This window comes from Vipera ursinii (genome assembly GCF_947247035.1).
Source record: "Vipera ursinii genome assembly, chromosome: 2".
Lineage (NCBI taxonomy): Eukaryota > Metazoa > Chordata > Lepidosauria > Squamata > Viperidae > Vipera > Vipera ursinii.
In genome coordinates, this window is record NC_139513.1 from 32,462,800 (window position 1) to 32,490,254 (window position 27,455).

Consider the following 27,455-nt stretch of genomic DNA (forward strand, 5'->3'; position numbering starts at 1 on the left):
TTGATTAAGTATATGCCACAATACTACCCATTGTATGTTCTACCATAATACTTCCTATTCAGTATGTTATTTAACCCTTCCAAAAAATTGGTTTAGTTTTGATAAGCAAGCATTCCTACGATCAGAAAGTGAGACAACAGCCTACTCTTTCAAACTATGAGCTTGTTTAGCATTGCTTCGCCAAGAGTCAAATAGAACAACTCATTTCAAATAGAAATAATAATAATAATAATAATAATAATAATAATAATAATAATAATAATAATAATAATAATAAAGCTTCAGTGCTAATTTCCAAATCCTCTGCTTATTTTAGTTAGTTTTCAAGTCTAATTATTCTAAAATGTAAAAAACACATTGTTTACTGATAAAACTCAGTAAGTATACAATATGTTATCAATGTGATAATTGCAACTATTGCTTGATAATGTGAATGTGTAAATCTGTTACCATGAGTTATTGCATGATCAGTTCTCACAGATCACTGCCTCTTAATGTGTCAGCCAATTGCCCATTGAGGGAGAATCCAAATAGGAGGTGATATAGTTGCCCATCTCATGTTCTCACACTATTATTAAATGAAATGTGTGAATTTTTCCCTGATTGAAGCAATAACCTACAAAGTGTTTTACTGAAAAATGTCTTGACATGAGTAGAAATGTAAAACAAAGCAAAATGTGGCTAGAAAACTTGCTCTTTTATGCTACTCCTTCCTTAGTTCAAGACATCAATTTAAAACTTATGGCAAACTTGACATGCTTACTACAGAGAAAGCTGCTGATTCCAAGAAGACAAAATGGTAACCAATGGCTACAGATGGCCATGGCTGACACTTAGATTCTGAACACATTTCAAGATAAGTTGCTTCCAATTGTGCTGAGGATCAGAGCAGCAGACTGCTGCTTATTTTGCTGCATTCCACAAAACACTCCCCAATGAAAAGTTTTAAATGCCAGGGAGTGGAAATAGGGCATTCTGCCCATCCTTAGTTCAATACAGGAACTATTCTATTTCCAGCTTGCTATTTTCTGCTGACTTCAATGGGAGCAAATTTTATCATCGCTTGCAGAAAATGCCAGTGCTAGTCTGTGGAGGCAAATGAACAAAGGCTCTTTATTCCATTTTCTTCAGTTTGTCATAATAAGGTGGGAACCTTTGCTTTGGAAATGGCCTCAACAAGCTCAGTAGGGTTTGTTTTCAAGCAAAATGGAACTGGAACTGTGTTAGTCAAAACAACTTGTAGATTTGTCAAATTCAGACCAAAGGCTCTTACTCTAGAAGAGAGCCACTGGGTTAAACTGACCCTCATTTGCCACTGCTCTTTCCAATCCTGTGCTTACTTAAAATAAAATACCTAAACACCAGCTTTAGTTGGTACCTGAGTCATACTGTGTAATCCTTTCTCTTTTTTGGATAACATAGCTACTGTCACGGAAATCTAATGTTTCACCACCCATGCATAACCCTTGCATTTTTGTAATTAGCTTTGGTTTTACTACTCAGTGAATTTTTATTATAATTTAGGATGATCTTTATTATGTTTCTATTAATAATTAACTGAGAGGAGCTGAAATGTTCACATCTCAAGGTACCTCCATTGTGCTAGTATGCAGATCCTTGAGAAAAAAGAATCTGGCAGTTGAGAGTGCTGACTTGCAGAGGATTTATTAACCTTCCTATTATCCTTATGAGAGTTTGTATTCCACCCACTGGCAAGTGTGAAAAAAAAAATTAAGAAAGATGGGACACTCCTCCAGATTTTCAGCAACATTCATTGCTGCTGGAAGACAAAACCAGAAAATTGGGTTATCCGAATTTAAGAATAAAGGCACCCATCCTCAAAAATCTTAGTACAACAAGGGTTCATAAGGCAGAGGATCATATTCAGTCCAAATATTACCTTATGATAAACTTGTAGTATAGGTTTCTTACTAGATTAGATGACAAATCAATCCTGTCCCCATCATGAAATGACACATCAACAAAAATATTCATTTTTATTGTGAAGCTACATTTTATCTATTCCTCAAATTATATTTTCTTTATGCCATATTGCGCCTAGAATATTTGGTCCAGTTTGGGTCACCACAATTCAAGAAGGATGCTGAAAAACTAGAAAGACTCCAGAGAAGAGCAACAAAGGTGATGAGGGGATTGGAAGTTAAGTCCTATGAAGAGTAGTTAAGGAATTGGATATTCATATAAAGAAGAGAAGGCTAAAGGGAGATATGAAAGGGAGACAATCCTTAAAGGAAAGAGGCTATCATAGAGGTTGATGGTAGGACAAGAATTCTGATAATGACAGCAGTCAATCAGTGAAGCTGTGGGTGCTTCGTGACTGATGGTTTGCAGGTACATATTATTATTATTATTATTATTATTATTATTATTATTATTATTATTATTATTATTATTACAATAATAAAGTTGGATAGTCATAGGGCTGGAATAATCTGAGGATTCCCACACTCCAGGGTACCTTTTATTTATTATTTACGGGAGTACCTTTTGCCGGCGTTAACTTCCCATCGTCCTGTGCGCTCCCATAGAGAGGGCCTCCTCAGGGTGCCGTCGGTCAGGGAATGTCGACTGGCGGCCCCCAGGGGGAAAGCATTCTCTGTGGGCGTGCCTGCCCTCTGGAACCAGCTTCCTGTTGAGCTCCGGATGGCTCCCGACCTTCGCTCTTTTCACCGCGACCTGACGACTTGGCTATTTGAACTTGCCAGCCTGGACTGAGGGATTGGGGTTTTAGATTTTAAATTTTAAATTTTTAGAATGTGTTTTATTGTTTAGGGCTACTTGGTTTAATCTATTTTAATTTTTGTATATTATGTGTTGTATATAGTGTTTTAATTGCCCTGTACACCGCCCCGAGTCCTAAATAAATAAATAAACTCTGTGATTCTATGAAATCACATCATGATCACCCATCCACTATCAGACTACAACCTTTGTATTTCCATCAGCCATGCTGTATAAGGCTAATGGAAGCTGTTGTCTGTATTTGATATAGCCTGAAGAGTGGCTGGTGATCTTTGAATGATCCTAATAAGGGCATTATTCTGCCATGTTTTATTAAAATTATCAATAATTTAATAATCATAATTGGACAGGTGCAAACATTTTATAAAAACAGTATTGAAAGCTTTAATTTTTCTGGTCTTTTTACAGCAAAGCCATGAATCATGTGCACAGTGCATAGCCAAATTAGAATGATGATTCTACTAATAGAACACTGTAAATGCCCACAGTGTTTGATATGTGCTAACCTGTTTGAAAAAATCTTTCTGCTCCTGTGGAAATCACAGATACTACTATATATATATTTCACTAAGCATTAATTAAAAAAAAGTCTCTGTGGGAATCTTATGTACTCTTTTCCAAAAATAGTCTGGTATTTTCTTTTTCAGACAAAAAAATTAAAGAAAAATCTCAGGAACAACTGAGGGAACCTAATATTTAAAATACTGTAGGCTTCGAATTCTTCAGCTGCATGTTTATAAAACCAGAATCACTGAATGAAATATAGTTAAAGTAGTAGCAGCAGTTGGGCCATAAGGAAGGTTGAGTGCTGAAGAATTAAGGCTTTCGAATTGTTTGAGAAGACTCTTGAGAATTCCTTGGATGGCAAGGAGGTCAAATCACTCAATCCTAAAGGAAATCTACCCTGACTGTTGTTTGGGAAAGACAGAAGCTGAAGCTCAAATACTTTGGCCACCACACGAGATTAGAGGTCTCACTGGAAAAGGCCCTGATGTTGGGAAAGAAAGAATTGGTTAGATAGTGTCGTTGACCCCGTGGGCTTGAGTTTGTAAGGACTGTGGAGGACAGCATGGCTTGATATCCGGTGGCCCATGGGGTTGTGAAGAATCAGACACGACTTAGCAACTGAACAATGACCAGATGAAAAATATGATTTCTAAATAAACACTGGCATATCCTGAAATATTATGATGTGGAAGCTTATTGCTATTTAGACTATAGTGTTTTGGGTTCTTCAAATGCTTTCTAGGGGTCACAGGAGGAATGAGATTTCCCTTTTAAGATTGAAGGAAGGGTTTGATCTGGTTGTGGAAGCTCTATGCCATGTTCTGATAACCTCTAAAGCCATCTCTTTCCAAAGCTGACTCAAAACAGGCAGATTATGATTGAAAAGAGACATACAAAAACTGTTCTCCCTCAGAACTTCACAAAGTTCTGAATAGGTTGAAGACCTCTCTGTTGGGTAAGGAGAACAAAAATTAGTTCTGACTATGGATTCTTATTGACTTTTATGTGTGCAACTTGGGTGGTAGTGGAAGAGATCCCTTTATTATTTTTGAGTCAAATATCTTGATAATTTGGCAAGCCATATAGGGACTGTGCATCTAGAGTTGGTAAACAGAGAAGGACCTACTGTATGTGATATTTGAAAAAATATTTTGGGTCTAGCATTTTAAATTGGACACGGAAGTAAAGAATCTCATCACCCCACTCTACACTCCAATTTTTGTACTTTTCACATTGTGAGTGTGTCAGTTTCACATTAGTCCTTCCTAATTTCCTAAAAGAAGAAACATAGAAAAAAAGAAAACAAAAAGAATTCAAAAACATTAAGTCTAAAAAATCATTCAGCCCAATGTTTAGGTGCATCAATAAGCCTTCAAAACATAAAATAACATGGATCAGTTTTTCCATTCCACTGATCAAAAGCCAGAAACTGAACACATTCCAGGATTTATAAAATGGAAGAGTAGTCATTTTTGCTATTCCCACCATCCTTGAAAAATTGATAAATCTGGCTATATTGTAGCAAGAATTTCCAAGCTTTTTGTATGGAATTCAAGAATTAATTAATTAATTAATTATGGGACTTATATGCCGCCCTATCTCCCGAAGGACTCAGGGAGGCTAACAACAATAAAATACAGAATACAAATATTTTACAAAAAATTAAACTATCACAAAGCCCCACTAAAACCAATAAAAACATTAAAAACATAATTAAAAACCCTTATCATCAGTCCAGGTCGGCCTTTTGGAAAAGGTATGTCTTGAGGTCACGACGAAAGGACTGGAGATCTGGGGCCATCCAGAGCTCCCAGGGGAGCTGATTCCACAAGGCAGGTGCCCCCACAGAGAAGGCCCTCCCCCTGGGGGTCACCAGCCGACATTGTCTAGCTGACAGTACCCTGAGGAGGCCCTCCCTGTGTGAGCGCACAGGGCGATGGGAAGTTGTTCCTGGCAGCAGACGGTCCTGCAAGTAACCCGGGCCTAAGCCATATAGGGCTTTATAGGTAAGAACCAGCACCTTATTATTTTTTTAACCTGGAAAACGGGATTCTTTAATTCAATCAAAAATTGTATTAGCCCCCTCCCCCCATTTTTAAAGCTGTTTGCCCTGTTGATTAATATGAAAAAATGTGATAAAAATACTAAAAAGCAAAGAAAGAAAGCAGACCTAAAATTTAACTGATAAGGAGAGAACTTATTTAGTGAGGAATGATTAATGTATCTTAGTCTTCAGGAGTAACAAAATGAACGATACTTATCTGGTTGTTTAATCTTATGGACTTAATTTACATGTACTTATTTGCTTGGCTTGGCAATCTTTTTATTTATTGATGGGTTTCTGTGCTGCCAGTTCCAAAGATTCGATGCAGCTTTTACTTCAACTTTATAAAAATTGTAAAAAGAAAATTAAAAAAATATGCTAACAGGAAGCCCGTATCATATAATTGTCCTTCCTCTTCCCCCAGGTTATATTTTCAATATTGACAATTGGTTCTTTTAAAACAGGTGCTTGGTAAACGAAAGAAAATCTATTGTTGAATTAGTCTCTTTAAGATCATAAAAGAATTTTAATATTCTTGAAGACTCATAGCAATTGGTTTGCTAAACAATTGTTTTTCAAGGGATATTCCAACTTTTTACTCAAAAAGGCCTTGCAAAGAATTGATATCAACTGTAGTGATGCACCTAACAATATACAGGTAATCCTTGATGTACGACCACAATTAGCCCAAAATTTATGTTGCTAAGTGAGATGTTTGTTAAGTGAGTTTTGCCCCATTTTATGACTTTCCTTGACACAGTTGTTAAGTGAACCATTGCAGCTGTTAAGTTAGTAACATGGTTGTTAAGTGAATCTGGTTTCCCCATTGACTTTGCTTGTCAGAAAGCGGCAAAAGGGGATCAGATAATCCAGGACACTGCATTTGTCATAAATGAGAGTCAATTGCCAACAGTCTGAATTTTGATGATGTGACCATGGGGATTTTGCAATCGTTGTAAATCACTTTTTTTCAGTAATGTTGTAACTTTGAACAGTCACTTAATGAATTATTGTAAATCCAGGACTGAATGCAAATTAAGAATAACCGACAGCAAATTCTATACTGGTAATAATTTCTCTTCTAGATGATGCTAATGCATGTTATGTTCCAAACAAATAAATCTGGACCAGACCGTGAAATAAAGATACATTTTTGCTGAATGTACAACTTTTGCAATTCTAGGTAACCAAAATTCCTCTTGCAATATCTTGGATAAATTCATTGGCCCCAAATCTATCTGTAATTACGAAACTGGGATTTATATGGTGAAAATTATATTTTTGTTCCAACAAGTTCCCAGTGTGTACGCTTGTAATAATAGTGCAAGCAATAATATTATATAACAGTGATATTGATTGCTGTTCATCCTAAATTGAGAAAACGTAAGACTTAAGCTCCACTGTAAGCATTTTCAGAGCTATTTGGATGTCTGGCAGGATCTGACAACTAAGAGCCATCACAACTATAAGAACTTCCTTTCTCAAATAGCTCTGGACTATATTACATCTGACATGAAGAACATCTCTTGAATCTACCTTTGAGATATTCGGCAAACCGTTTTCTCACTGTCCTTCACAAAGTTGACATTTTCGGCAGTATGATAGGAAAGATGTCATGTCAGCTGCTTTTCAAGTTCTTGTTAGAGTGGTTAGCACCAGTTCTGTCATCTTTACTCTCCTCACAATCCCCAATCTTTATCCATGTCAGAAAGAATAATACTTCCAATTTTTTTTGGTCAGATTTAAAACACTATCATCCAGCTGCACATCTTTCGATTTCACTAGTGATGCTAAATGCTGCTACTCATCTATCCAGAAGGAAAACAATACATGCAGCAATTAACTGCAGGGATTAAACTTAAATTAAAAATATTTCATTCAGTATTACTGTACATACTTGAACATGCAGATATGTGATCATTACCAATCAGGGGAACATAATCTAAATGTAGTTAAATGATCACCATTAACTGCAAATTTAGGGGTATTCTGATCTTTGATTTTTTTTCTCTTTTGAGTTGCACTTTCTCTTGCTGAAGGCTATTCACAATCTTTTGGGGGAAAAAACTCTTAAATTCTAATTCCTATTACTGGCCAGTACCTTCTGTTAATATAATAATTTGATCACTGAAATTTTATATTTGCTTTCCATATAGAATCAGAAATGTGTGCTTATATGGTATTTGAATTTTACAGGGGTAAACGACAGAAATTATATATATATATATATGCAAATTATTCAAATTGCTAATAAAGAATTTGGGAGGCTAAGATGATCATTTCGAACTCATTTTGTTCTCATCAGTTAGTCATACCCTTTATCTGAGATTCAAAAAGCCTTGACAAATACTTAAACATATATATATATATATATATATATATATATATATATATATATATATATATATATATGTATATATATATATATATATATATATATATATATATATATATATATATACATATATATATCAATATCAGATAAAATAATATATAACTTCTAGTGTCTCTAAACCTCCATTCAATCACATCAATAATTAGAGCAAAAGCAATATAGGCATCTCACTAAGAATTTAGGTCACCCTGTATAATAAAAATATGACATATTTCAACAGTAACAGATTTTTTTCCTCATTTCATATTGCTTGAATCCTGCCAAAGAAATTAGTATGACAATGTACAGATGAGGGTATGGAGAAGAAAAAGGAGGAGGGGGTGTTATGCTAAAAAAGGGTAGCATTACAATTGATAGTGCATTTGTAATATAGGTTTTTAATCATTGATTTTTTTAAAAAAAAACCCAATATAGACATATTATAGATGAGAAACGAATTCTCTTAAATCTGTTCAATTTTATACCCTAATTCTAATAACAGAATGGAAATGTTTTTAAAGCTTACCAAGGAACATGCTTATAGCAAAGACTATATTTTCTTTAGACGAGTTCTTTGTGCAAGTCACAAGGTTAATTATAAATTACAGTTAGGATCTGGGGTTCTAAGGCCACTATTTCTTTTGAGAAACTCCATCTCCCTCACCATGCCCTGGTCTAATTGTACGTGGATGCCTTGCTGAGCTAGGTACGCAGCTAAAAGCAAATAGATCAGAATCATTTCTTTTAAAATTAAAAATAAATCAAACTGTTTGCCATTGGAAATAGACATTATGGGGTTTTTTTACATTACTTTGTCCCAGTATGGCTCTAAAATAATCATATAGTGACTTTTGTACTTTTCATGATCACCTCTCCCATTTTGGATGTCCCACTCAAATGAATACCTAATTTGGAATAGATTTAAAGGATAAATTCTTGGATTTTTCTCCTTTCCACACATCTTTACCCCCTTGAAAATATTTTATAGCATAAATGATTTACAAGACCTGTGACTATTACAATGTATGTCCAGATAGCTGCTTTGTTATATGCCCAGCCATATTGTTTGGGTTAAAAAAACCACATCACATCAGACAGGAAGTTGTTAGTGGGAAAAAAATGAAAGCAGGTTGCTCCTAATATGCACAACCAAATCTGGTTTAGCCCAACTCTTGCCCAATGTGTTGCAATTGCATCACCATGGCAGTCCATGGGCCTCCTTCCTGAAGGCAATTGTCACAATGTTTATTTGTGCTTGGCTTTTAAGATGGCTGATCTTTATCCAAGTTTTCCTGCCTTGAATTATTTAGGATGCCCATGCTATTTCTGCTATGTACCTTTCCATAACTCAAGTTGAATGGAAGAACCTTGCTGAATCCAATCAAACCTATGTTCTGTCCAGCACTTTGATTCCTACAATTTTCATCTCTGATGTGACTTTCATGAAATAAGCAAAGTTAATACACAGGAGTGTCCTAACATAAAAAAGAATCTAGTATGATCTAAATGTCAAAATGGGTATGCAGGTACATTATGTGTATGTGCGCATGTGTGTGCACTTAACCTAGAGCAGTGATGGTGAACCTTTTGGGCTTAGCATGTGAAAAATTTGGAAATGCTTAATTTGACTCTGCGGGCATGCCACATCCCCAGCCCCCCCACTCAACAAAACAGAAAAACTTCCTTATACGGTATATTAAATTTATTTTTAAAAATTACACTCCACTCATGTGTGTGATCCCCAGCCACCCATTGCTTATCTTCAGGCAGTGTTCTGTTGATATATTTTTAGGGAAATATATTCTGCCTTTTAAATATTTCCAAAAATATTTTTTTCTGAGCGGTGGTGGGGGGGCGGGCTGGCTTCCCACACTAGAGAAACCTGTTCTTGAAGCAGCTTTGGAGAATGCTCTTTCCATGGCCTCTGTAGCATCTAAAACACACATGAAAGCACACCCTTTTTTGTGCAACTTTTTGGAGGCTTTGAAGGCATGCAAAAGCTCATCCCATTCTTGCTTACACTCTGCAGCCTCTGAAAATTGTGCAAGAACGTAGCCTCCTTTCAAGAATAATTGTTGGGTGATGTTGAATGCTGGTGTGTCACTCAAAATGTTTTGGCATGTCACCTTTGATATGTCATCGGTTCACCATCACTGGTGTGGGTTAAGGCAGGGTTCTCCAACCTTGGTAACTTTAAGAGTTGTGGACTTCACCCCCAGAATTCTGGGAGTTGAAGTCCACAAGTCTTAAAGTTGCCACGGTTGGGGGCCTCTGGGTTAAGGCATCAGACTAGAAACCAGGAATCAGTAAGTCTGAGGTACAAAGCCACCTCAGACTTTGGGACAGTCACTTTCACTCAGCCCTAGGAAAGAGGCAAAGGCAAACTACTTCCAACAATATTGCCAAGAAAATTGCAGAGATTTGTCCAGGCAATTGTCAATATGTCAACACTGACCCCAAGATACAAATTCATTCATATTCTCTCTCCTAGTCTCAGCAATGTACATGTAGAAAGGAAAGGAAAGTTTCTGTGGTTTAGACTTTTTTTTTGTTTTCAGAAGTTTTGACCAAAAGAAAAAGTACAAAAAGGAATGTATGTCTGTATGTACGTATATTAATATATATACAGAGACAGTATATCTATACAGTGTGTGTGTATATGTGTGTGTATTTCAAGAACAAGACACTACATTTGTTTTAATCAAATAGAAGAACAATCAGAATAAAGCGTATTCAAGTACCCACTGGAAATTATTATTCTGCTTCTCAGAACAAAACACCTAAATGATGAATTTGTAACACTCTATTTCTAGAGTCTGAATGCATCCAGTGCTCTGAGTTTGGTGTACTATTCAGAAAATATGGCACACAGTCCACAGAATTTCCTATTGGAAGTTTCCTGAGGGGAATTTCAAATAGAAGCCATTTTCTCATTGTTCTGCATTGATAACTGGGCTGTATTCATGAAGTAGGACCTTGGACAGCATCTAGTTAGTTACTCTCCTCCAATTGCCTGTCATTCATTTTGTCAGTCCTGACCTTTGGGCTGTCCTGCACCATCTGAATCACAGTCTTTCTGCACTTTTTCACTGACTGCAAGCTACTGTCCTCTCGTTGTCTGACCTTACACACAGAGAGAGCAGAAACAGACAGGCTACATCAGCTCCGTCACTGTCTAAGGTTTATATGAAGAACTGATAACAAGCCACAAAGAACTGATTCTCTTTGACCATCATTACTTAAAGCATCATATTCCTATAGCAAATCTTATTTTTAGGGAAAGCCATATTAATACACTTTTACCAGAGAAAACAAGCCTGAAATTTAAAATACAGATGGAAAGAAAATTAAAAATAATTAATGGAATATGGAAATTGGAATTTTAAAACATCTATAAGTGGATCTGTGCATAAGCACTTGTTCCCCCACTTTTTTAAAAAAATCGTATTTTTGCCTCTAAATGTTGTCAGAGCTTCATATGGAATGTACTGATATAGAAGTCGGAGTGAAAAATAATGCCAGGTTTGGCAGAATTTAGCTTACTTCATAAACAAAGTCATCCAATATGTAATGTGCTGGCATTTTAAATGTATATCCCACCCTGAATTTGAAACAATTCAGGTGTGTATATATTATTATTATTATTATTATTATTATTATTATTATTATTATTATTATTATTATTATTATTATTATTATTATTATCATCATCATTATTATTATGAGCAGTCGTGTAAATATTTCATTAACCAATCAGAGCCAACAATTAGTGCCAACTTTGCCTTTATATAAATCTTGGAAATTTTGGTATCCCTCATTAGAGTAAAATTTGCATCAGCCAGATTCTAGATTATATCCATACTCTGCTCAAGTGAAACACACACCAAAAAAACAGGACAACATTCAGGGATTTGCACATCTTTTTTGCCATAGCTGAAGTCATTATGATCCCACCCGTAGCAAGATGAAAGTCATTGCTGACTAAGAAGACCATAGATTACACATCAACTTTGCCTTCAAAGCATTTGGAAGATCCTTGAAATTCCTGGCAGAAACTATCACTGTATAGTGTATAATTATAGTATAAAGGTAAAGGTAAAGGTTCCCCTGCACATGTGTTGTAGTCGTTTCCGACTCTAGGGGCCGGTGCTCATCTCCGTTTCAAAGCCGAAGAGCCAGCGCTTGTCCGAGGACATCTCTGTGGTCATGTGGCTGGCATGACTAGACGCCAAAGGCGCACGGAATGCTGTTACCTTCCCACCATAGTGGTCCCTATTTTTCTACTTGCAATTTTACGTGCTTTCGAACTGCTAGGTTGGCAGAAGCTGGGACGAGTAACAGGTGCTCACTCTGTTACGTGGCACTCGGGATTCGACCTTCTGATCGACAAGCTCAGCGTCCTAACCCACTGAGCCACCGCGTCCCTTATAGTATACAACCACTGTATAGTGGTTTCAGGGATTCCATGGAAACTGCAGCATGTGCAGAGAATGTTGTTCCTTTCCACCCCCTGCTTACACCTTTTGAAGTATGTTCCTCTCCCATGTAGCTATGAGAAGTAACAAAAGCACTTTCCATCTGTATGTCTCCTTTCATACCGGAGTCACCAACACAGCTACTTCTATGCAATAAGGATAACATGTTTTTTGGCTCACAGATTATTAAATTACAGGCCCATAAGAGATGACAAGGCTGAAGCCGAGGAAAGGGTAAAGTGTGCCATCAGTTTAGAGTCTCTTCTTACCAACAAAAGATCTAAGTCCAGCCCTTCTGGAATTCCTTTGACCCTCTTATCTGCCACCAATTTGCCTTGCCCATTAGTAGTTCAGATTCTTGTTTAGAGGTAACATGGAATAAACTTGCACTCATTTGAACAATCCTAGTTCCTAACAAGGCCCTAATTATATAAGCCATAAAAGTGGACAGTACCAAAAGGCAAAACGATATGTTCAAACTATCGCACCATTGCACTCATTTTTCATGCTAGTAAAGTTATGCTTAAAATCCTACAAGCCAGACTCCAGCAGTATGTGGATCGAGAACTACCAGAAGTACAGGCAGGATTTCGAAGCGGCAGAGGAACTAGAGATCAAATTGCCAACATACGCTGGATCATGGAGAAAGCTAGAGAGTTCCAGAAAAACATCTACTTCTGCTTCATTGACTATGCTAAAGCCTTTGATTGTGTGGATCATAACAAACTGTGGCAAGTTCTTAAAGAGATGGGTATACCAGACCATCTTATTTCTCTCTTGAGAAACCTATATGTGGGCCAAGAAGCAACAGTGAGAACTGGACGCGGAACCACTGATTGGTTCAAAATTGGGAAAGGAGTCCGGCAAGGCTGTATACTGTCGCCCTGCCTATTTAACTTATATGCAGAGCACATCATGAGAAAGACAGGGCTAGATGAAGCCAAAGCTGGAATTAAGATTGCCGGAAGAAATATCAACAACCTAAGATATGCAGATGATACCACTCTAATGGCAGAAAGTGAAGAAGAACTAAAGAGCCTCCTGTTGTGGGTGAAGAAGGAGAGTGCAAAACTTGGGTTGAAACTTAACATTAAGAAAACCAAGATCATGGCATCTGGCCCTCTCAGTTCCTAGCAAATAGATGGGGACGAAGTGGAGGTAGTGACAGATTTTATTTTCCTGGGCTCCAAGATCACTGCAGATGGGGACTGTAGCCAAGAAATTAAAAGACGCTTGCTCCTGGGGTGGAAAGCCATGGCAAATCTAGACAGCACACTAAAAAGCAGACACATCACCCTGTCAGCAAGGTACCACCTATACCAGGGGTCAGCAACCTGAAACAGTGAAAGAGCCACTCGGAACCAGTTCCCTCACAAAAGGAAAAACTGGGAGCCGCAAAAAATGTGTGCGCATGCGCGTACATGCGTGCATGTGCAGAACAGGGTTTGACTGAAGAGTGGAGCCAAGGCGAGATATGCACCTACCCTGCATATTTGAATTGATTGGTTGAACTTTTTTAGTCCCACTTTTTTTGGGGACTGCACATGGCAGAGGACTGGGAGCCGCAGGAGATGGCTGAAAGAGCCACATGTGGCTCCGGAGCCGCGGGTTGCAGACCTGTGACCTATACTATACCTGTATATTTGGGTTTTTTTGCCTAATTGTAGAACCTTACTTTTTTCACCACTGAATTTCATTTTGTTAAATAGTGCACAATGTTCAAGTCTGTCCAGATCCTCCTGTATCTTACGCCTAACTTCTGGAGTGTTGGCTATTCCTGCCAGCTTGGTGTCGTCTGCAAATTTGATGAGTTCCCCATCTATCCCCTCATCCAAATCAGTAGGATAAAAAGTGTTAGAAAAATACATGTCCCACTGGCTCAGGTCTTGTGAATATGGATGATATTTAGTGACTCTCTCTAACTCATCTCATAAATATGAAACTTCTGATCTTTTCCAGCAACAGCAATGATGTATACACAGTGATTTAGACTTCTACTTATGGGATTCTTCTTTCTGACTAAATTGAAGAGATCTATCATTTGCGCAAACTTCTGTACATTTTTTTTGTAAAAGTGTTTCAGCAAGTCCTTGTAACTCTCCACTATCCAGGTTTACCTGCGACAGCCTTATTTAACAGGCTTTTCAATCCTGCAAAATAACAGCTATGACATTGCTATACTGTGAGAAATCTTGCCCAAGAGCTCACACAAAACAGCTCAAAAACATTTTATTCACACATCTTTGAATCCAAGCAGAGAGGCACAGTGTCTCAAATGTGTGTCCGCAGATGAAACAGGTTGGCACTCACACAAGGGAGAATTTTCTGAACACACATGACTTGTTGAGTCATTTTGGTTACGCATACTGTATATTATGTTGCTTCATTTTTTAAATTAGATTTCTGAACCACTGCAATCATGGGAGGCTTGGTTAGCGTACACTTAGAACAATTACAGAAAAATAATATAAAATCAAAAACAGTGTAATGAAAATAAACAAAATAAAACATTGTATAGTTATATGAGATACCAATGGCATTATCCAATCACTGAACCTGCTGCTAGAATTCCTAACAAGGTCGGGACAACTCTAATTTCTTAGGAGAGGCCATGTCAGGTCCAGAGAACCAAGAACTACGTGTGAATAGTACCTTTATTGTTGCTCACTTACTAACAGAAACTTGCCAGAATAAAGCAATCACCTGCGATAACTATAGATAAACTCTGTGAATTGCTAGGGAGGGTTCAACCTTGCTCTCTTCCTGCCCACCAGTCCTTCCAAGCTCTGCTGTCTCTTTGCCTTCTCTCCCCTCTCCTGCAATTCCTGACTACATTCCACCGCAGGCTATTCTTTAACATGGGGGCTATTATAAGAAGTACCCACTCCTGGGTTCCTCTCCATTTAACAGAATAACAGAGTTGAAGGGACCTTGGAGGTCTTCTACACCAGCTCCCTGATTACAAGTATCCTCTCTCTGGGTATTTGTGTCAGGTAAGTCAATCCTAACTAAAGAGGCTGGTTCTGAAGATACCACGGTGCCAAATATGAATTGCATTATGCTGGGCTAATTGTTATAGATCTCAATTCTTAACTTTTGAGTTAAGAAATGTGTGCATTTTATTAAGTGCTGCCAGGGCTCTTTTCCTCATAGAACGCTCAGAACGGCGTTCCGGCACCTTTTTGGGATGGAACCTTGTAGGGTAGGCAAGGCGGGTTGTATGACATGTGTGAGTTCCGGCACCTTTTTCTTTTACAAAAAAAGCACTGAGTGCTGCAATTTTGTATTTAATCTTTCTACATTAATCTATCTCCTATAAGGCCGAACTGCCCAAGTATTTCAAATCAATAAGACATAAATTCCTCTAGATCCTATATTAAGGTTTCATCCACTAAACTACTATTCCTTACCTTTTTTGTTCTGGAGGTGGCTGAGTTTTGTTATCTTTCCTCTTTTTGGACTCCCTTTTGGAATCCTTTCTGGCCTCTACCTCAGAGGCTGGGGGGTTATTTGCAACTGGCTGTATGACACCAAGTATCTGTTCCATTGTTTGACTTTGGAGATGTTGAGTTTTAAATTAAAACATAAAAAAAGATAAGGATAGCGAAACAGAAAATGAAAGCAACAAGGTGTTGTAACAGAAGAAATGAAAGAAAACAAGCTAAAAATTAAATGTTAAACAATAAAATGATAACAATAGATGCCAACAATTTGTCAGCAAAAGAAGAAAAGGAAATCAGAGCCACAAAGAAAATAAGGCAAGCCGAGTGCTGTAACCTAACGAGATGGATCGAGCGAACTGTGACTTGAGTGGCAGCCATACAATGTAAAATACCAGCAATGTGTATAATAATTCATGATGATGTTTACCAGGGAGCTTACAAAACACTTCATTATTTTATAACACTCTGTTATGCAGTAGCATATGTAGAACAGAGTGTGAAATCTCACTGTATAGAATGCAACTTCCAAAAAAAAAATTAAAACCATCGGTGCACAGAATGTTATACCAGTCTATACAGTTTCAGCTTTAAAATGGACGTGATTGTCAAACTCTGAAACAAGTTTGAAAGTATAAATTTTTTTTTAAAAAAAAGCAATCTCAGTTTGAATTTAACTCTGATCTGTTACAGCAAGGTTAACTGGCATAACAAGGCAGATGCAATAAATGTTGAGTCTATAAGCATGCAAGTCTCAATACAAAGGGAACCTGATGCAGCCTAAAACATGGGCCATCCATTGTCGCTAAGGCATTTAGAAATGGTGGCTTTAGGATACAATGGCAGCTTCCACGGTCCAATCAAAGTAAAGAGGTATATAAAATTGCTGCACACCGTTATGCTGGTGTGGAAGGAATTCTGTGTTCTCGTTATTCTGTAATCATGATGTAGAAGCTTAAGAAGTAAGCAGAATGAACATATTGGATTACAGAAGTTAATGCATTTTCCAAGTGTTCATCCCACACAAAGAAGGGGATGGGGATGAGGCTATGTCTTCGAAACCCTGACTCCAAAATCTTTTTCTTTTTCTTTGTAATTTTGTGTCTATTATATATTAAACTGTGAAGAGATTTTATGAGCATTTAGTTGATCTCCATGAGTTAAGATCTCATAAAGTATTATTCCTGTTGACAAACCCCATGCAGCACAAAATGTTCTTGTGTAACTTTATTTTCTCTCTTAAGTCCTGCAAAGCATTTGAGAGAGTCCTTAAATTATTGCTAAGGATCTGAAGAAAAGGAAGACAGCTACTAACATCTCATTTACCTTTTGCATCTTATTGTGATGCAATCAAAGGATTCAAATGTCTACAAATTCTTAACTGATTGAAATATTTTTTTCCAGGTTTTGAGTTTTTCTCCATCATTCTCAAACCTAAAATATAATTCTTGAACCAATTGCAGTGCAGAAATTATTTACAAGAGCATCAAAAGTGAGCATTTGTTGTACTCCCACAATTACTAAAATAAAAAAAGATGAGAAGTTCTTAATCTGCATTTTTATATTGATTTAGCACATCCAATTCCTTATCTCAATAAATGAATTTATTCAACTGTTTCTTCTTTGGCAGAATTCTTTAATTTATGGTCTTTTCAAAGTGATGCAAGTATTGAAAGGTCTGAATCCAGATGGACTTCGGTTTTGTTTGGTTACTTTTTGTTTTAGAAGAACTAAATACTATTTCCCATATAGTAAAGAACGTAAATTATGAGTATAGTTATGCATTATCCAAAGAAACCAGCATTTCAAAAAGCAACATTACCAAAATGGCTGAGACACACCTGGTCCACCTTACCTGTTACCATGAACATGTGATGCACAAAAGGCAAAACTGTAGTGTAGTAAGGTGGGGTCAATCATTGCTCCGTTTTCTGCTCTTTCAAGCAAATCACCAAGGTAGCAAAGATGCCTGTGACAGCCTCTGACTCCGTTACGTGCACAGTATTCATCTAGGACAAAGACTTGGCCAGGGCTAAACCAGCCCTGTAGGTAAATAGAGAAAGTTTGTGTTAAATGTAGATTTTTTTAAAAAAAGACACACCAGACCACAATTTATGAAAATGAAATTAGGAATGGAAATGAAATATTTATGTTGAATACATAAATTAAAACAGGAATGTTTAGAAGCCATCCAGCTTTGTACAACTAGATTTTGGTTGGAAAAATCAACTTGTCCTTTTCTTGATATCGTCATGTAAACCTATTTTTTTATAGGTGCACCTTCATACCCTACTGAGATATGGAACTTGTCCTAGTTGTGCTATTTGCTTGTCCTTTTCTTGATATCGTCATGTAAACCCAATTTTTTATAGGTGCACCTTCATACCCTACTGAGATATGGAACTTGTGCTAGTTGCGCTATTTGCTTCTCCTGCCCCTTCACACTATGGATGTCTGTTTTTGTGGACAATTGAAGTGGTGAGTCAGTGACTTGTAAGTGGAATATCACAACATTGATGTCTACATTACAAAGGAAATCTTGACCAATCTACTGGAAGAACCTAAGTGAAAAGTAAAATATCATCTCACCCAAACAATGCTAGAAGTTTTAAACAACGAAACATGAATTATATCTGTGTATGAAACAGTGCTGTTAATGTACAAATACTCAATTAGCTCCAAACTTTATCATGCTTAGAACAGAGCACTGAAATCAACAGATCAAAATAATCCAGCATATTGCTTAGCTATGAAAGAAGAGATTTCTATATAAGAACTTTTTTCTTATTACAGAAATAAATTATCTAGTAAGCAGCAATAGTCATGGCACATATTTTGTTCCCTACAGATAAATGTGCTTTTGTGGGAAATGGAATAGCACCTCTGGCCCTAACACTGTTCTTCATGCATTTTGATATCCTGTTCTATATGGAAGTCTGCAAACTAAAGTGCACATACATGGTTGCATGATAGTCACTACAAATGTGGAAGGTAAATATCTTAAATAATATCTATTTGGAGTGTGGGGTGTGAGAATGGCAGATATTCATATATGAATGGGTTCTGGAATGTATCAACAATGGGGATTAGGTCAACAACTGAGAGACAGGATTTCATAGAAAAAGTGGGTAAAAAACTAATACAAATATATCTCTTAACTTCATTATGGCTCAGTGTTTTGCTGTATATACCAATGTGAAGACCATAGAGCAGTGATGGCAAAGCTTTTAGAGACTGAGTGCCCAAACTGCAACCCAAAACCCACTTATGTATCATCGGGTGCCGGGTGGGCGTGGCCCTTTGGGTGGGCATGGCTGCAGTGGTAACAGCAGACTGGGTGGGACTAAAAAGTTCAATCAATCAATTCTAACTTTGAGAGAACTTTTTTTCCCCATGAGAAGTTGCAATTGATTGATTGAGCCTTTTTTTTTGTGTACATGGTGGCGGAGGCCTAAAGTGAAAAGGTGTTATAAAACCCAGCTGAAGGCCTACGACTGGGGTGAAGGCATGCATGCCCACAGAGAGGGCTCTGCGTGCCACCTGTGGCACCCGTGCCATAGGTTCACCACCACAGCCATAGAAAATAGCTGAAGGATGACTGGAAGTTGTTTTTTACTTTGGATTATTATAAATACAGAGTCATTATAACCTCAGCAGCCCATCCTGTTTATTGTTTTAGCTGAACAATTGACAAGGGCAGTTGCACATATTACGAAGTATTAGAATACTGAAGTTTCAAGGTTACGCAGGAACAAATTAACAATAGCGTATCCTTATGGATCTATCCTGGCATGTCACAGCACCAGACTATCATTTTGTAAAACGGGAAGCCTAATTAGAGGAGATTGCCATAACAGCTTATCAGGTAGATTTTTTTCTCACCTAACGTGAAACTCTGTAGATAGAATTCAAAAGAATTCCAGGAGCAGATTGAAAAATAATCAGTATTGATAGAGACACTGAGCCATTGACAAGACATATCTTTCTAATGCTTCAAAACTGCAAGCTCTTTCTTCTTTTAATTGAAAAGTTCCTGCGGCGACTAGATCAGTGCCCTGCCCCTTTAGGCAACTTCTTTGCCACCCCATCTGGCACCCCAAATGCTACGTCTTTGAAATGAAGCCGCTGTGAAAAGATTAAAATATATTTTCTACCACTCGGATGACACCAAATCCTTTCTAGATGCCAAAATGCTACTGTTGAGGAGAGTCGAAGAAATATCAATTAAGAACTCCATCGAAGGATTTGCTTATCGTTGTTGGGCCAACTCCAGAACAGATTGAAAAGGGATTAAAATAATGAGGGGCAGAATCAAAGGCATGGAAAACAGACATAGTTCCTTTTATTACGCCTATTGCCAGAAAGCGCATGTGTGAAAAAAATGAAGATGCTGACGGAGGATAAGTGAGGCTATGGCTTGTCAAAAGCAACCTTTTTTTCCTTTCTTTATGTCGTTTCAAAAGAACTCCTGGAATTTTGTATTTAGGTGAAGGCTCAAACAAAAACATTTTCCTTACTTAAGAAAAATCCAGTTGGTTTTGTTTTTTCTCATAATATTTTGGCAAGGTAGAAGGGGGGGGGTGTAAAATAAAAAATACCTCTCCCCCTCTGCAAGTGATTTCCAGAAGAAAAAAAAGAATTGAGTATTCCAGAAAACTATGGTAGGGAAAAGCTACAACTGAAGATGCTCAAAGACTTGCTAAAATTGCAGCCAACTGTATTTGTGTGCCTATTCTAGAGAAAATAGTTGTACAGCAACATTTCTCACCAATTCAAATTCCCACCAAGTGCCTCCTAGTTAATCTAAGGGGGAATTTTCCCCCTTAAAGAGTACTTCAAAATCACATTTGAAGATGGTTTTTTTCCTTTGCTTTTTTCTAAAGCACAGGGACAATTAGGCAACTGAATATACATTTGAACTAGTTATGGCTATACTGTGAAATAGATCCAAGGAGAACTGAAACTTTTGTCAGAATTCGAGCTAAATTATCGGAGTTAAGCAGCCAGCAACCCCTGTGAAAATCACAACGAAAGGAAAAAAGAGGAAGGAATAATAGCAAGCCCATTGGTTGATCAAAATGTCTCAAGTTGGTTTTGTGTTGTGTTCTGTATTTGTTAATCAATGCTGTTCTTTAATTTTTGTTTTCTTCTTGCTCCTTACTGCAAGCTTTTTTTTTTGAGTTGTTTGTTTGTGTTGAATAATTCTCAGTCTACCCCTTATTCACGTTTTATAACCCTGCTCTCTTACTCAAAATTAGTTAGTATCTGGGACATTTTTATCTCTCATCAGAGACTCTGACAAGTCAGTCTCATCGCAAGATGCCATGTGAGACTGAACTGCAGACATATCTTGCAAAGAAGCCTAGAGGCAGTTACACACCCACAGGAAGGGAGTGCTTTACTTATTTATTTTTATTTAATCAATTTTTACAATCACCCATCTTCCTCCCAGAGGAACTCCAGACAATGTACAAATAAAATATTTGTACAATAAAATATAAAGACAAAAGATCTACACAAAATTTTTAAAAGGCAAGGATGAATTAAAAATCAGTGTTAAAGTTACTTAAAAAGTGGGGGGAAGAGTCACCCAAACCCCAGAGTCCAATAATCTGGCCCTGCTTTCACACCAGAAGCCAGGGCTAATGGACTCTAAGTCAAGATTAAAATAATTTAGGAAAGGAATGGTTAATCTGCAACTTAAGAGCTGCACATATCAATCTGCCTAATTTCACAAGGACACAGCTCTGTTTTCCAAAGCCCTTTGTGAGCTACCAGTTTCAATTCTTGAGAATGACGTGAGAGAAAGAGAGAAGTGATTGTGAAGAAAATGAACAGTAGGTGATCCTATCTACCTACTTACTATTTAGAAATCATCTCCGCCCCCCCCCCCCGTGAAAGACACGGGAACCTACTAGAAACCAAAAAGGACATCAGCATGACATTGACATGGCATCGTTTTCCATTCTGTGCCTATGCTTGCAGATTATCTCCAAGGGGTTTAGGGGCCTTGAAGATCCCAGTGATGGGGTAAACATAACTGAATTATAGCCACAGCAATTTATGGGGTTCACAGATTGTTAACTGTATTGCCAAAAGCCAACTTGGAACACAGCATCTTGAGCAAATGAACTTTATGCTAGTCAACAATTCATGTTCAATTAAAAAAAACCCTCTCATTTGATGCAAGAATGAAGTCATTTTAAAAAGAAATTATAGTAAATTTAATCTTCGTGACATTCCTAAAAATTGAAATATTGTTTGAGTTCTTCTGTTTCCCATTTTTTTTATTTAGAGTAGTGTTTAAATACAGAAATTAACAACAGCAAAAATCATGTAAAGTGACAGTTTAGTTTTTGACATCCTGCTTTCCAATTAAATAATAATAATAAAAAAATCACAGATACTTCTGAATGAGTAAATTAAAACAGACTCCGTGGCCCAATTTTCTAGTACTTCCGCTTGAGTATTGATGACTTTCTTCATTTAAATGGAGACTCTAGAAGGTGCAGCAATCATGACATTACAACAAAACTTGCATTCTTCCAGTCTACAATAAAGCTCAATTCAGACTATTTCAGGGTAAATTTTCATAAAATCCTATTATTTTTGTTTTATTTAATTATTAAAGAGAGCCAGCTGCTCTCTGCACCTTCTAGAGCAGCAAAATTGAATACACCAGTCTTGTATGGCAAATCTGCAAAGTGTAAAGGTATAAATAATACTTACACAGGAAGGGAGCAAAGCCAATGTTGGACAGCATAGGCCTTTTCTAAATCATTGTTTGCAGAGAGCAACTCAAAGAACCCTGTGGCTATGAAAACTGTGACAGGAAGTTTCAGTCAATGGTGCCAACAACACCTCTGCTTCCCCTTCCAAATGCTTTTCCATGCCAAAAACTGTTGCCTTTATGTTATCTGTAATGAGTCAATTTCTTTGTTTTCATAGAGAATTCCGCTTCTGTCAGACTGTGGGAAATCAAGTCAGACTGTACATCATGGGCTTGAGAAGCAGAAACGATGCTACTTTGGGGAGGTCTATCAGTCTTCAATGGATGACTTATAAAAAGTTGTCAACAACATGAACCACAGCAAAATGAGCCAAGACACAGTTTGCAATTTACATGGGGGGAAGTTAACATGTGTTCATCTTTAAAATCCCACACAGTTCTTTCCTTTTTTGGAACAAATTGACAAGATCATCTTCTACATTCTAAATTCAGGATTTTAAAGGCACCCCTGTCCCTTCAGCTGCCCCCTATATAAATTCTGCACTAAAAACTGATTTGCGGAAATTCCCTTCTACGTGAGCAGATGTGATCTCTGGCAGAGAAATGGCAATCTGGTCAATTTGAGTGAACCGGATTAGAGTTAAAAGGAACAAAAGGAGAATGCAATGTGAAGCAGATTGCTCCAGAATCAGAGACCTGGGATGAAGATTATGTTGCTGGATGCCAGCTTGATGAATGAGGGAAAATTGACTGGGACTTGAGCCCCCTGAGATGTGGGAATCAATTCATATATTCCATGCCAGGAGACTGATAGAAACAAATGGCTGCCAAATGCTGAAGGTTCCTCCCTCAAATTAAATTCAGGGAAAAGCAAGAACTTCTTGGTCACCATCCCATTGATCAGTCTCCCACCAGAAATTCAGATGGCTCCATCATTTCTGATCTTTAGAAATATCTAAAAAAATTAACTGGTTCTAAAGAGCATGCATTTATGCTCGCTCTCTCTCTCTCTCTCTCTCTCTCTCTCTCTCTCTCTCTCTCTCTCTCTCTCTCTCTCTCTCTCTCTCTCTCTCTCTCGTAAACCTATTACCATTGTTCTGCCTGTTATAAAAATTTGCAAAAGGTTTTGAAAGTTTAAAGGATTATTATGTTTGGTGTTTTTTGTGTTAGGATCTGTTTGTCTCTTTTATTGTGTGAACAAACCAACCAATGAAATTAAATCTATAGAAATTGATATAACATAGTCCTGACAGGTGCCAATCCATGAAATTTCTAAAAATTGATCACAGGCAATTTTCTTACATTAAATGCTAGTTAGTTAGGCCCACTGAACTGGGCTTGACACTTGATGGCTGCTTCAACAAATTTTCATCATCTCAATCTAATTCCAGCACACTTCTGTAGCTGTTCCAATGAGAATAAGGTAATCTCTTTGAAACTATCTTCTATTTTATCTGCCGTATTCACTTCTATCTCTGTCAATCTGGTGAAGCAAAATTGTGTTTTTTTAGACCGTCATTGGCTTGCATCACATGGCCAAAGCAGTGAAATGGGATGCTATTATGGTATATGTCCAGAACTGTTATTTCTGACTGGCACAACTATCTATAATAATGGATATGCACTTTTATTGATGGTGATGAAAAATTAGTGCATCTCCTTAGAGACAGCCCAAAACAGGAAGTTTGTGTCCTAATTGATGACTGCTGGACATCTTAGCTAATGTTTCTATTTTTGCTGTAAATTAATAGCTAGAATTACTCGCAACAAGGTACATATTTCTGTGAACGTCACTGTTTAACTTCTACTCAACTAATTCAGTTAAGAGGAGCTATGTGTTTCCTCTATTAATGAAAATAAAATTTGTCTGGAGACTTTACAAGAACGTAACAACTTCTTATGGAATTTTCTAAACTTTAACAGTGGTTTCGCTTTTATTTTGTCTTTCCATCATCAATCCTCACACTGCAATTCTAAAGTTAGTGTGGGAAACTTATAGAGCAGTATTTCTCAACCTTAGGCACTTTCAGATATGTGGACTTCAATTCCCAGAATTCCTCAGGCCATGCCCTGGCAAGATTTCCCAATTGAAGTCCAGATAATTGATGTAGTAGGCCAAGATTGAAAGACATTACTATAGACATAGACCTTATGTGACATTTCTGAGGCTTTGACATAGTTCTAGGACCCTTATTGACAGGTACTGTACTCCTTGACCTACAATAAGTCACTTAGTGACCATTCAAAGTTAATACGGACCCCCACTTACAATGTTACAACCCAGTTCTGAAGGCTGACCCAACATGGTCACATGGCTGTATTTTAGATGCTAAGCAACTGGCCTGCAGCATCTTGCAGTCATGTGACCATGATTTACACCATTTTTAAATAAAACCTAGCATATACTTCTGGTTTCTGGCAAAAAAAAACACACATAGTGGGTTGGCTTAACAACTGGGGCATTTGCTTAATGACCACAGCATTCACTTAATGAATGCATTCACTGCAAAAAAAGGTTACAAAATCCAGGCTGTCACAAGATAATCTGCTTTATGGCTGTTGCAACTTGTGGTTATAAGTAGTAGGCTTATGAAAAATTTGGTCTAGTAGTTAAGGCATGGAAAAGTTTGGTCTACTGGTTAAGGCACATTTTAAGGGAGAATGTATTTAATGTTATCTTCTTTTGTTATTTAATTATATTTCTACTGTATTTTTGTTTTCTGTTCTCGCTGACAGCTTCTAAACATTAACATCAATATCTTTCATTCTATGAATGGGCAACTTTTAAATCATGTGAATATTTGTTGAACAGAGGAAGTATAAAAGTTGCAGTAACAACTTATGGCAAAATGTAGGTAACCTCTTACTCCATGAGTGCTTATGATCTAAAATCTCTTTTTTTTAACAGCTTAAGTAATTTTTAAACTTGGAATAAAAGAACTCCCAATAATAGTTCTTATATGCATTACTGCACTTTCTCCAGAATGTGTTAAATCTACCCTGCTGCATTTGGGGTCCTTTGGTCTTTTTCTCCAAAATCTCACTGCTGACACCAGTGCTCCTCTCCCAGTCCTACCAGTATCCACTATTTCAGACTTGAGAAATGAGAGGCAATCCTATTTACGGTAGATATTTTTAATGCTAACGTATGAGGAACCAGAGCATAGTCCAAACCAAACCAACAGATCATAGAATCTTGGTAAGTATCCATCTAAATTAAGTTATGAAAGAAATCATCATTCACTTTAGTTCACGCCTTCAGCTGTTGAAATAAAAGTGTTTTGTAGCTTTTACAATGACAAAATTTTTTAAAAAATATTGTTTTGAAAATTTAACTTTCACCACAAAAGTACAGAGTTTAAAATTACAATTCCTTTCCCAATTTCTTGGAAGAAAGCACCACTATTTTCAAATTACTAAAATAATTAAGATTATAATAATTTGTTTATAAACAACAAACATTTTAATACTGGTATACTAAATATTAAGTAATTTGCCAATATATTTAGGGATTCCAAATATTGTTGACAGATAACATCCTTCTATTATCACTGAAATCTACAGTATCTATCTATCTATCTATCTATCTATCTATCTATCTATCTATCTATCTATCTATCTATCTATCTATCTATTAATCTATCATGTCTACCAATACCAGTAAGAAATTCTGAGTTTATTTGGATTTTTGTTGCAAGCTAAATGGGCTGATTTAAGGTCTAAAAATCAAATAAGGATTGAATGTATTACAACTGCAAGCCATATTTATTCTTTGCAATCTTTAAGTTCATGTACAGGAAGACTCAATCTGAAGGATCTCTCCAGTTAGAGTAGTCTTTCTAATAAACATATTTATTGTGGCCAAGATCTGTTGATTCTGCCAGATATTTTGTACTGCACAAAAATAGTTGCTACTTCAATAGGGGGTATTTTTGAGATCTCTTGGGACCAAATTCAAACCTGAAGGAAGCAGGCATTTATTTCAACTGACAGCTGTTTCCACTGACAGTTGCACACACTATCAGAAGATCAGACATTAGTGCTTAGGGTTTACATCGCATAGACCAAAGAATATACTTGCCAGACAAGAATAGGAATCATTAAGTCTGTGGTCCAAAGTGAGGCGCTGAAGCATCTCAAAAAGGGCAGCGTGGTCAAAATTACAGGGATTGGAAGAGATAAATTCATCCATGCCATGCTTTTGAGCTCTATCTGCATCTGTTCATTTATACATATAGAGAAAGACACAATTTAGAAAAACATTGTGTTTGAGGTACCAAAAATATAACATGATGCATGAGAACTAAGTTGCTCTGTAGCATTTATTTGAATTTCAGGCTGAAAAGCCTTAATTAGATTTATTCTTCAACTTCCATTGTCAACTTGCAACACTTATGGAATGGCTTATATTGCCAAAGGTACTAGAATCATAATCTTATTTACCAATTACTGGATTGCATTTACTTCATATTTTGACAAAATAACAAAGAAAGTTATTAAATTTTCTGCTTCAAAAAAATAAAACAACTCTAATCAAAATGCATTGTCCATAAAACAATGTTGGGATTCCTATATTCCACAAATTCCTACTTTTCATTTCAAAATAATGAGTAGAACCTGTTGTGAATCCATTCTGAGTCGGTCACCAGGACCAGAGGTTTAGTTTTCCGAGCTTTTGGACTTGTGCTGGATCTCATCCTCAGGGAACTTCTTTCTCACCAGAATGTGTGCTTTGGGCTATTCTATACATTGTATTTATATGGTTCCCAGTTGTGTGTGGCTTTAGTACAGGGGTCTTCAAACTTGGCAACTTTAAGACTTGTGGACTTCAACTCCCAGAATTCTTCAGGCAGACAGGGCTGGCTGAGGAATTCTAGGAGTTGAAGTCCACAAGTCTTAAAGTCGCCAAGTTTCAAGACCCCTACTTTCATAGAACCTGTCTTTTTAAGGAAAGGAGGATCATTATATTGTCTTAAATTTAATATATTTGACAACAGATGAACCCATTTTAGCTTTAGGGAATCAAATAGCACCTGTTAACTGTTAACTAAGTGTTAAATAGTTACCTGTTAATAACCCTAACCCAAGTTGCACTTATTTTAAGCCTCAAGATTTACTTTTT

The 27,455-nt window shown here is 37.0% G+C and overlaps 1 protein-coding gene across 6 annotated transcripts in view; it reads right to left on the reverse strand.

Moving 5' to 3' along the window:
* Positions 1–27,455, reverse strand: part of CADPS (calcium dependent secretion activator) — a gene marked incomplete at both ends in the record, with an annotated part of 451,723 nt that overhangs the window by 150,838 nt on the left and 273,430 nt on the right. For 5 of the 6 annotated variants that reach the window (XM_083355955.1, XM_083355956.1, XM_083355957.1 and 2 more), the window contains 2 exons: positions 17,459–17,646; positions 26,415–26,551. In XM_083355955.1, the coding sequence (XP_083212081.1) occupies positions 17,459–17,646; positions 26,415–26,551 (325 nt within the window). The remainder of the gene's footprint in view (positions 1–17,458; positions 17,647–26,414; positions 26,552–27,455) is intronic. The other variant, XM_083355958.1, reaches the window with a different exon arrangement.